Here is a 12,027-nt window from a genome sequence, read left to right on the forward strand (position 1 = left end):
TTTGGCAAGCTCTACAAATGCTCTGTGTACACTGTGAGAGATTTAGCCAACAAGACGGAAGTGTCCGGGGACTCACGAGACATGAGGTATTGTTACAGCACGGCCCGTCGCTGCAGTGGGCCCCGTTGGAGAGAGAGCACTTCTTACAGCACAGTCCATAGCACTCCTAGAGGGAACATTCACGTGCGTAAGTGAGAAAGCTTACAGGCTGGTCTTTCAGCCCACTCTCCACACGGGATGTACGTATAATCCACATGAGGAGACTTAAACAATAACAAGCAAATATTTTCAGGAAGTCATCACTTTAAACAATGATAATATTCCTTCCTGCCACATTTTTCAGCCAAGTATGATCTTCTGTGAAAGGGCTTCCCTACCAAAAAGTTAGCTTATTTCTTAGCAGGCGCCTCACCTTCAGTCAGTTCCAATATACTCTTAAGACTCTTTTTTAAAAATATTTTATTTTTAAATAATTGCTACACCCAACATGGGGCTTGGACTCATAAACCCAAAACCACGAGTCATGTGCTCTACTGACTGAGCCAGGCAGGGGCTCCCAAACTCATCTAGTTTCATAAAGACAAAAATAATACACACCACAGAAAGACTATTTTGTGATTTGATAATAGTTGAATGGGATGAATATGGACTATGAATTTTTAAGAGGTAGGAGATTTGATTAGAAGAATCTATTAGGTTTTTTTTCAAACTAGGTCATAGGGACATGATGAATTCTAACATGTCTGAGCTGGGATTAAGCACTGATGAGAGACATGAGAAAGATAGACAGTAAGACCCCAGAGAAGCACCCTGTAGACTTCTTGCTATTCTTGCTTGCTCTGGGGAGGAGCTGCGCTAAAGGCGGGAAGGATCTCTTATACCTACCACGTGTAAACCACAGTCACATTCCTCTCCAGCCTCCACATATCCATTTCCACATTCCGTGGGCTCAAATAGCTAAAAGAGATTAGGAAGAGAAAGGAAAAACATTTTAATTTATCACAGAAAATCAACACGCAAATAGGGCTACATACAGGGTCCTGTAATCATGTGCCATTTTTCTGTGATCTGTTGTTAACGGCATCTTACAAATGATGTCTGTGTGGTAACACTGTTCACTTATTAATAACACTTCGAATAACCCTATGGGTAGTATTTCTGGGAGGATTCTCTGGAGGTGGGCTCCAGAGATGACCTCTACCATTAGAATTACTTATTAATGGAAATGAGCTATCAAAAGGAATAGATCATTTATTACATTTGCTAATGGAGCTCAGATGCGATGCTAAGACTCACAGATACCTAATTTACTGACTTCTCTCCAGGCAGCTGAGAAAACATAAAAATTGTCAAACAGATAAAATGGTTCAGTCATAGCCACATGTAATGAATACAGTCAAGGAAATGCAAATAATTGTAGAAGAGGTGCCGCTGGAAATCCATGCCCATCATTCTCATTGAAAAGAAATCTATCCTGTCTAAAGTATATTAAATAAATGTGCAGACATATTCACGGAGGTATAGAAATCTTTCAATCATTCCTGGAACACTGGAGGAGTCGAATTTCTAGAATAATGCACTCCACTAGAGCTATGAACTTCCCTGCCAGACAACCTATATTGCAGCCAATTGTGGAGGCAGCTGAGCATTTATGAGAAACATTCCTTTTTCCCTCAGCTGGGGCAAGATCTCCCTCTGCATGCCCATTACTCTTACATGAGGACTGGAACAGCACATTCCAACCCAAACGCTCAAAGACAGGAATATGAGAGGGCAAGAGAGACTTCTCATCTAGAAGCCCCAAGGAAGGGTTGCCTTCCACCGAGGCCAACCCGATTATCCGTCCACTTCCAGGAAAGAAAACTCTTATTCAAAGCAAGAAAGTTCTCCAGGGTACTTGGGTGAGACTCCTCCATAGGAAAGTCCAATGAGTGAAATCAACAGTCCTAATCTCTGTGGTATTGGATCAGCAGGCAGGAGAAAATAGAAATGGGAAGCTCGGACTGGAACAGGGCTAGCACTTCCTTCAGGCCTCCCGTGGAACCAACTGCGAGATCTCGCTCTTAGGAGCCTTCTTCCAACCAGCAGCAGGCCTTGATCACAAACTGGGTGGAAAACACAGCAGGTGGGAAGGATCCCACGGCACAGAAAAAAGAGGCATGCAGATAATGTGGAAAATAACACGTGAGTCACACATGCGCACATTCATTGATGAAAAGCACTTAGAAAAAAAATGTCAGTTCTTTGATACATACGTACAAATTATTCCACTGGAATACACAGGGGCCTTTAAAAAAAATTCATTCTACCACGTAGCTTAAAAAAAAATCCGTATTTACTAACTTTTAAAATTGAAGATGTATCATTATTTTTATTTAGTTTTCAAGTTACCTGAACAGTTTTCTTTCTACTGACAGGCAGTTTCAGAAATCTAATGATGGATCCTTCCACACACACACTTAGAAACCTTAGGACTCACTGTTGTGCTCTCAGGCACAATACTTCTGATTGGCTGGTGAGACACGAGGCAGGTGAGATGAGTCGTGGAAACTTCAACTCGTTAATGCCAGCAGCTCCCATCAATTCATTACTACTCCTTTCCCCCATTGTGAACACTTGGAAGTTTTCAGATTTCTGTTCTGAGGGTCAATGCCATGAAAGGCAGACAGCTGAATTTAATGATTGCAAGGTCACTTTATTCCCGTTTCTTTTTCCTGCAGACTCACTGAGATTTTATACAGATGTCAGGCATCCAACTAACATCGCCTGACTACAGAAGTATCACTTAATTATGAGGATAGGAGTAAATTATTCTGTCATTTACACGCATTAGTCAGTGATTATTTTTCCTTAAGGTTAACATGATTTCATTACTCTCTCAATTTATAAAGGATTACACATTTTGTATAGCAAAAGGACTATATTTGACTTACGAAGAAGTATTTTCAAAAGAAACATGAAATGTGCAATGTTAGAATTTCTATATTGTCTGCTAATTAGCAGCAATCCTGCTTTTTCTGCCTGTTGAATAATTCATTTCCAAATATGTTACTAGAGTTCTACAGTGCCTTATGCAAAAGCTTTGTAGCCAGTGAGTTTGAAAATTCTGGCTTTGCTAGATTGTAGAAAGGTATGATGCACATTCTATGTAATAGCCCTGAGGAGCCTGGTGCATACCCTTTAATCACAAACATTTATATTTCTGCAGCAATACTTACGAATATTTATACTATGAGGGGTAATAAAGGTTTTTAGTCTAAGAGAAGTTTTACTGCCTGATGTGTTTTCTGCAAACTCATAAAAGAGACTTCAATTTTCAGAGCTTTTTGAGTTAAGGAATTAATGGATAAGGATTGTAACAATGCATATATGAATTTTGATGAGATGACAGTTGATACCATGGACCTTCCCACATAAAGAGACAATATATAATAAATAATAAATATGCATATGCATTTATGAGATCCATAAATACTTTGGACCGTCTTTTGGCTAGCTTCTGTGGGTATTTCCTATATCTATATCTATATCTATAATCTAGATATCCTAGATAGGAGAATAGACCACTCAAAAAGAAAAGAAAAAAAGCCAAGGAACTAGTTGTATTCTTTGAGAGAATGTCAATGGAAAATGGAATTTTCGTCAGGGAAACAGATTAAAGCGATATATGTTAATCTAACCCACAATCTCTAAGCAGCAGGTTGAAAATCCTAACATGTAAATTTCAAAGATACTTTGATTGAAGTATGTTTGTTTCTTTGTTTGGAGGATGAAATGGGAGGGGTACAACTAGCGCTGAAAAATCAGAGACTCACGGCAGCAAAACTATGGTTTTGTCACTCATTTACACAGGATCAGATTTCACATGATAATGGCTTTTATGACTAAATACTAATCAGACTGACAAATCCCCTTCTTCCCCAAAAGACCTGTTTTCCAAGACAAGTATCTGGCATTTTCCAGTGTTCCACTGTAAAAAGATATGTGAAGACATATAAAAAGATATTTGCATCTCATTTATTAAGGCATGAGCTACTTTTCAACATTTCCCACTGAGTAAAATGCAAACATGGCTTTTCAATCTTTTCCCGTAAGAGATATGTGACTGATGATTGTGAGCAGATCTGAGGTGTATATGATTTCTAGGGCTATGTTGCTTTCATGAATATTATGTACATTAAACAAATTTCTTAGTAGTAAAAAAAAAAAAATTAAAGAAATAATTACACTTCCTGAGTTACTAACCTTTGTTGGCCTGTTGAAAAGACAGGCTCCACCTCCTCTCTGTAAAAAGTCTCTATATTCCAAAATGCTGCACTTTGAGAACTTTCGGGAATGAGACACCCTGAGGAAATAAAAAATCAATTATGTAAATAATTTTCCAAAAGCAGTCATCAGAGAAGAAAATTAGAACCCGTGAATTAGAGCAACATGTTCACTCTGGACCTAGACGATTCTGCACGGGTTCATTTATGTTCAAATTTGCCAAATAAGTATGTGTGGTAGAATTTGCAAAAACAGATCGTCAAAGAAAACCACAGATTGGGAGCCAGGTTATAAGCTCCTCAGCAGCCTGGGCTTCTATTAGAAGGGTTTTGGAAAGCTTTTCACAAAGCTTCGCCACCTAGGCTATATTGTAAAGTGTGGTCATTTTTATTTGCTCTCTGTCAGTAAAGCAAGCACTTTTTTTTGCCTCTGTCCTGAATAAAAGATGCAAAGGAACCTATTAGATTTTACTTTGGAGGAAGGAATTGTGACAATCTAGTAAAGATTACATAATGCAGCTGCAGCACCACCCATGAGACCACAAGTTCTAAAGTATTATACTACACACACACACACACATATACATGCATGAATATACATATACATATATATGTATGCGTGTTTTTAGCGCATATACACTTAGTACAAACAGAATGAGGGTCAGCTCCTTCTGAATTAGAATTAGGTTATAGCTTCTCGGGCACAACTTCAAATATATTCATGACTTAGGAATATGATATGAGCCTTTTTGTGATTTAATTGATCCAATTACTATCTCTACGTCAGTATATAGGGAAATATTATACACATGATTAAGACGAAGCTGAGTCATACACACTGATTCTTCGGGCATATTTTTCATAGTACTTGATTTGAGAGTAACAACAGGCCACTGATTTTAGGATGCAATCCAAAAGTTTTTTGTATCCTGATGCATGAGGGTAGTATATGCAAGTAGGAAAAAGTTTTGCCATTGTTGACAGTGATCTCTTAAAGGGACTATGTAGAAATGTGTACTCAAGAAAATATATATATATTAACTTTAGTTTTTTTTTTTTCTATCCTCCAGTGGCCAGTCCAAAAATTCATTCAGAAATCAGGAGTTTAGAAGACAGAAAATGCCTCCTTCTAGAAGCAACACTATAAATGGCATTACCTTCCTATAATAGTCCTCAAAAATGCTGTTTAAGCCATAATTTTACCAAACTATGGCAGAACAGTAGGGGAGCATGAAAGTTAACGGTTTCAGGTTTAAAGTGCATTTCTAGAAACATATATTCTAAAGCAACAGGCAGAATTGTTGACATCTCTGCAAATCCTCATTTTCACACTCCTCTTTTCCCCATGAGCCCGACTCCTGGTGGGAACGTAGAGAAGGGACTCTGTACAAGTAGGTCAGGGCCTCCGGCCACTGGGATCGCTCAGGAAAGAAGGACCAGAAATGGGCCATATATTGAGCAGATCTCTGGCATGGGCAGAAGAAGCAGGACAGACACGGGTGAAACAATGTCTTCCATCTAGTAGGAGTGGGCTCTAGCTTGGGAGCCTTGGATTAGTGGCTCTCATGGGGGCAGAAGCCAGGTTGGGGGAGGGCGATGTTTCCAGGCCCTGGCTCCCAACCCCTCCCGGGCATGACTCTAGTTCTCAAAGTCTCCTCACAAGAAGAGAGAAGATAGGTGTGAAAATGTTCAAATGTCTATCAATAGATGATACCTATTTCAGACACAATAATTCTGTCTCAATAAGAAAAAAGCTCTATCGATTATATAAGCAGTATGGCACCATTTTTACTACACCACATATGTTTATTTGTGAGTTCCTTAAAATATGAATTGATGAAGAAATTGATTTTCACGACTGCTTCAGGCAGACAACAAGCTTGTATTCTAAGTGCACTAAAAAAATCAATGCCTCTACTAAACTTAGAAGCATTTAAGAATGGGCTTCTTCTAAAGGTTAATAGAAACAGAAGTTGTTATTATACTTTACTGTTATCAACAACTTTAAATAAAAAATTAAAATATAAGGTGAATCAGTCCTTTCATTTTTAAAATGTCAGAAAATTATGATTGAACTTCCACTGAGTGCTGAGCCTAAAAGACCAGTACCCAAGAGACTGGGTAGCACTTACATGTGGCAATGTCAGTGAAAGGCATAAATCAAATGCATGTATAATGAAAACTTACCCTGTTTCCTCCATGATGCAGCCGCCCCAGGATTCTGTGCAGTCACATTCTAGTCCAATGAAATAATAAAAAGCAACAGAAGAAAAGAAAAACAACAAAAGTCACATCTTTAATGTGCATTTCCACTTTTGAGGTAAGTCCTTATTACCAATTCCATGTCACGTAAATACAGAATGTGAAATCTCACCAAACAAAATCTATTTCCATTCAATCAATGTTTCTTTACATCCTTTCCAGAAGTATAGGTTATTTCCTAAGACAACAACTGGCGAGATATCAAACTGTCACTCTCTTCATTTTTGTAACTCAGAAAACACAACTGAGTTCCTAGTTCTAATGTTTAATGAAAAGTAGCCTGATCTGGAAATGAAAAGCCTGAGTTCTAGACCAAGGTCTACCTGAGTTCTAGTTCAAGGTCTCCCTGATAGGCAAGTCCTGCAGGCAAATGACCTAGTATTTCTTGGGTTTTAGTGTTTCCACCTTGAAAATGGAGAACAGCCTCTTTGCCTATCGCCCAGAGTGGTTCGAGGGCTCACTCAAGATGAGCGCCAGCACGCACTCTGTGAGCAGTCAAGCTCTACTGCACACATGTCGTGAATCATTCCTGAAACCTCCCCCAACAGAGCACATTGGAAGTTACAGGGGAGAAATCACTTGATAGATTCAAAGCGAGGTTTGGCCAGGGACTTGCAGAACACTATGCTCAAAGCTTTAGGAAAAGAGAATTCTTTTCTAAAATATAAGTGTAAATTGTCACTGAAACTAAACAACAATCGCCAACTCAACCGAGATGCCAGAGACTGACATACTGATACTGTTAATGGGCTGTTCATTTATTTTTTTTTCCTATTCTCTTTTCTATCATAGACAAAGATATTTTCAAAGAAAGGCTTCCAGATAGATTTTTTAAAAGTCAAAGTTCAGAACTAAAGAACTATCCACCTAAACAAACAAGTCACGAAGGAATGAAACATCTTAGGAAGGACCTTCTCCAGGCATTGGTCCTGAACCCCTACTTCTCACCCCATCCCCTCACCCAACTCCATAACATCTCCCAGCTGACCCCAGCGCTGGCCTCTTTCAGGCTCCAGGGGGTTCCCAATCAAGGTCATAAACCTGGCCCTACTCCCTTCTGATTTTAAGGCCATCTATCTCAGCTGATGAAACACAAAACACCTCCTTTAATGTGTACTATGTGATTCCTTGGAAAGCAAATACTCTGAGCAAGATTCCAATAAATGAAAGTTTGTGGATATTTGCTAAATGCCACCAGACTTAATATACACATCAAATGATGACTTAATATACCCATAAAGGGAATTGAGAAGCCCCGGAAATGTATTTTGTTTCAAATTTCCCTAACACTATGCATTAATGATAATTATTTGATAGTCACCAAGAAGGTATAAAATAAATGTAGGATAATGTTACAGAAGGTTTTTGTCCTTTTCTTCCTTGGGGAGCTGAGGTGGGCAGGGAGACCTTTACTTTTAGCATCTGATATTTTCACAGAGGGGAGCAGACTTCCACTTAAGAGAATAATTTGAGGGAATACCTTGGTCCTTCCGTCCACAGCACCCCATTATGACTTTTTTGGGTCTGAGGCACTTTTGCCCCATGCCACAAGAAATGTATTAGAAATTGTATTTTACTCCTTTGTTGGTCTAAAGAGAAATATAATCCAGGTTGGATTTTATTCTGATTTTTAAAGAAATTGAAATTTTTCATGGATTCCTAAAACTATTGTGGGCTTTGGATACTTGGCCACTGGAAGCTCAGCCCTGTCTTTCCATCTTCCTGTCTCTGATTAACGAAGAAAGTGCCATGAGCACTCACTCCTGCATTTCCCTACTGGATGGGATCTGAGGCCCTGTTTGGATTTCCCCTTGGCATGACTTGCCCATGAGAGGGGTATCCTCTACCACCTGTTTCCAGGCTTAAAGGGCCCTCAAAGCAGGGCTGCCTATAGGGGAGCCTTCTTCCTGAAACTTCCTGATGGGACCATGTGGGTGAGTTCCGAGATAGGTAGGTGGGAAAGTTTAATTAGAATTGGAGGTCCTCTTTGACACTAGATCTAAGCTATTTCCAGATCCAGCTGCATTATTATTATTATTATTTTTATTTCTTTTCAGCGTAACAGTATTCAGCTGCTTTCTTATCGACTCCCAAAGGAACTTTTTTGACACCTAGTGTCTACACTCCACTGCTTAGAGCACAGAGGGTGACAGCTCACCCTCTCCCTTAAAAAAAGCGAGTATGATTTTATGAATTTCAAAGGGGAATATCTACAACCCAAACAGATTGCGAATTACCTGCAGTTGCTCATTTGATCACCTTTTTGAAGAGGAAGGAGGTACACTACAATTAAGCTCTAATGACTTAGGAATGAAAATCATTTATTTATTAATGACTGGACATGCACTATACAGACAGAATGGCACATGAAAGTGAGTAAGAAGGTCAATGTACATACTTGGCTTTCTGCTAGAAGGTTCCCATTGGATTCCAAGGTTTTGAGCCAGGCTCTGCGATAATACTTGTGCCACTGCCATTGGAAGACCATACTGTTTTTCAGAGTTGAAAGTGTGTGGGAGACATTTGAGAGAGTGCACAAAGCTAGTTATTATTTCTTAATCATCACCACATATCATCTCAGTTCCCTAAGTAGAGCCTCACAGCATCAAAAGATGGCATATGCTCCTTATCACTTCTTCCTTGCAACTGGGCCCAAGAAGCAGAAAGCCTCTCTTCCTATGTGACGTCTCTCAGAACTTGATGCTCTCACATGGAAACATAAAATATAAGCCATAAAAGGCCATGCCCTGATTCAACTCATACCAAACCAAGAATAAACTCAACTTACTACAGGTACGCCAAGAAAGGTCTCGACTGAATGTTGGCTTTTGGGATTAGCTGGTATAATATATTCTGGCATTGATCAGGGTTTAGATACAGTTGGTTTGGCTTTTTGGGTGCTGTTGCCAGCTGGTGTAAGCATTTCCTTGATATAAATGAGGGTACTAGAATCCAAACAAAGAGACTAAGGAAATATTTGTTTCAATGAATTCTACAGAGGGATAGGTAGAAGGCATAAAGATGGAAAATTTATATAGAGAGAAAACAAAAATACTGATTAAACATAATCATAAACTCTTTGATTTAATTGAGTTAAATCCAACATGCGTAGGAGAGCATTATAGCTTAAAATTATCAGGAAAGGAATAATAAGTTTATAAAAGTTTATCCACAGAGGTGAAAAAAATATCTGGACCAATCTTTGGCATGCATTTGCCTGATAAACATGAAAAGCCATAATTATGAAATGAAGCAATACCTCTCTTCTAACACCAAAGACCACTTTGGGTTCCAGTTACTAATATAAATCACTCTATACTTTATTCTTATGTCATTGTTATTTTAAACAAGCCTAAGAGGGATAGAAACTAGGCCACAGGGAAGAAAGAGGTCAGATGCAAAGATAAAGCTCTACTTTAAGAAATTGATCAAATTTACCTCATTCACACCAACTCCCCGTGTGCGAGAACAGACACCTCCAAAGAAACTCAGACTGCTTCTCTTATAGTGGAATGTCATACGCCTAAAGAAAAAAAAGAAATGCTCCAGGAAACCAATGTAATGACCATCATATATACCCTCCCAAGACATGCCTACTCACTCTTCTACACTGAACACCCCAAAGCCATTCTCCCTCAAGAAACTGAAAATTATATTTTAAATACCTTTAGATTTATGTTATGTGAAGAAATCTCAGTTGAGATTAATTGAGCACCTACTAAGCACTGGCTGATTATTATAAATTACGATACATTTCTAAATCATTATACATTGCTGACTATCCACTGAGAGACAAGGAAGTAGGGAAATAAGGTGAGGCAAGGAAGGAAGAATCTGGTGGGTTTGATTCCAGGACAGAACACTGGACGACTGTCTGAAAATAGCTTTGCTGTGAATGGAGAAGAAATCCATCTAATATATCGAAAGACAGTATGGTCATCCTTTTCCTCACTGATAAAATCTCAATTTTATTCAATGGTTCACTTCCAAAGACTGTATTTCCTGAATGGTCTTGCAGCTCTGTGTGGCATGTGACTACGAGCCAGCAAATGATTCGTTGGTAAAATGGATATGTGCATGCTTTAAAAGACCTGACTCAGCTGGAAAGAGAGCTCTTTTGCACTCCTCCCTGCCTGTATTCCTGGTGCCTGTAATAAAGGCTGGTACACCAGCAGCCACCTTGAATCATGAGTTGACCCGGAGGATGGAAAGTGTTAGAGTAAGAACATGTTCCGAAAGTAAATCTTACGACCATGGAACCACCATGCCAGCACCAGACAGCTTACCTCCCTGCTACTTATATAACCAGAGAGAGGAAATCAATTCAAGATCCGTACACTGACGTATAACTTAACAGATTCAGTAAGGGGATAAAGGCCAATGTCAACCTAAAGACTGCAGGTACGTACGAGATGAGGTGCACGGCATCGGCGTGCTGTTTCATACGCTGCCGGTATTTGGAGAACTCATGGAGCATCTGCACAGGGTTGGTGGTGATCTCAATATGATCCTTCTCAGTCCAGGTCTCTACTGCTACCAGGACAACCCTGGTATTGAGCTGCTCCTTGTAAATCTGAGGGTATACAGGACAGGTGCAGGAGGAAAACACTGGGTCAAACATGCACAATCAGTGATTCAGAATCAGTGGAAGGACAGGAGGGGAGGTGAGAGGAGAACATGAGGCCACAATTAGCTCCTCATAAAGAATGTTCTTAACTTTCTCATTTCCAAGAAAAAAATAAAGACAAAAAAAAAAAGAAAAAACAATCACAAAATTCAGCTTCTCCTACAAGACTATTTTAATCCCAAATCAGCATATTCATTGGCCAGGCATCTCACTAGGGGATGGACAGTAGGGATGTCAAGATTCTACAGTCTGGATATAAATTCCGAGCAGGCGTTAGTAAAATCACCCGCAAAGAGTGGCTTGAGCCTGACCTATTGGCTCTGAGTAAGTGCAGTACCACCAGTCAGTCCTGCAGGATTGAAACAGACCATCAAACCCTTGCACCAGTACCCAGGAACATGGCTGGCTTGTCCTTGGAGGCCCTCTGCCATGACATGTAAAAGAACACTGGGAGGAAATCCTAGATTTGGGCCAAAAGAGGAAAAGCAGATTCATATCACCCACTTCCCCCTCACTGGTGGCCTTACTCCCAATATTTAAACTGTTTTTCTGTTCTCTTTCTTGACTTTTGGTCCAGTAGCTAAACAATTCACACAATTAAGCAATTTCAAAGACTGCTGTCATGCTGTCCTATTTTCAAGCTAATTAAGAAAATAATGGGTGATCTTTGAACACACTGAAGAAAAGGAATATCATCATGCCTAAATCAACCTGAGGCTATAATGATTTTACAACAAGCTAGTTAAATGTAATATCTTTTTAAAAATTAGTTGGCCAGCTTCAGAACCTTGCATGGCAACCCAAAATAAAAATTCCACTTTGCAAGAGGTGGTTCTGTTCAATCACGGTAGAATGACCAACACAGAGATGTTA

General features: G+C 39.4%; 1 protein-coding gene across 2 annotated transcripts in view; it reads right to left on the minus strand.

The window, feature by feature from the left end:
• ADAM23 (ADAM metallopeptidase domain 23) overlaps positions 1 to 12,027 on the minus strand; it is a 177,002-nt gene that overhangs the window by 39,800 nt on the left and 125,175 nt on the right. For both annotated transcript variants that reach the window (XM_059168273.1, XM_059168274.1), the window contains exons 11-17: positions 10,937 to 11,100; positions 9,966 to 10,050; positions 8,926 to 9,016; positions 6,453 to 6,501; positions 4,246 to 4,345; positions 886 to 957; positions 77 to 166 (exon numbers count right to left, since the gene is read on the minus strand). In XM_059168273.1, the coding sequence (XP_059024256.1) occupies positions 77 to 166; positions 886 to 957; positions 4,246 to 4,345; positions 6,453 to 6,501; positions 8,926 to 9,016; positions 9,966 to 10,050; positions 10,937 to 11,100 (651 nt within the window). The remainder of the gene's footprint in view (positions 1 to 76; positions 167 to 885; positions 958 to 4,245; positions 4,346 to 6,452; positions 6,502 to 8,925; positions 9,017 to 9,965; positions 10,051 to 10,936; positions 11,101 to 12,027) is intronic.

This window comes from Mustela lutreola, chromosome 3 (genome assembly GCF_030435805.1).
Source record: "Mustela lutreola isolate mMusLut2 chromosome 3, mMusLut2.pri, whole genome shotgun sequence".
Taxonomy (NCBI): Eukaryota; Metazoa; Chordata; class Mammalia; order Carnivora; family Mustelidae; genus Mustela; species Mustela lutreola.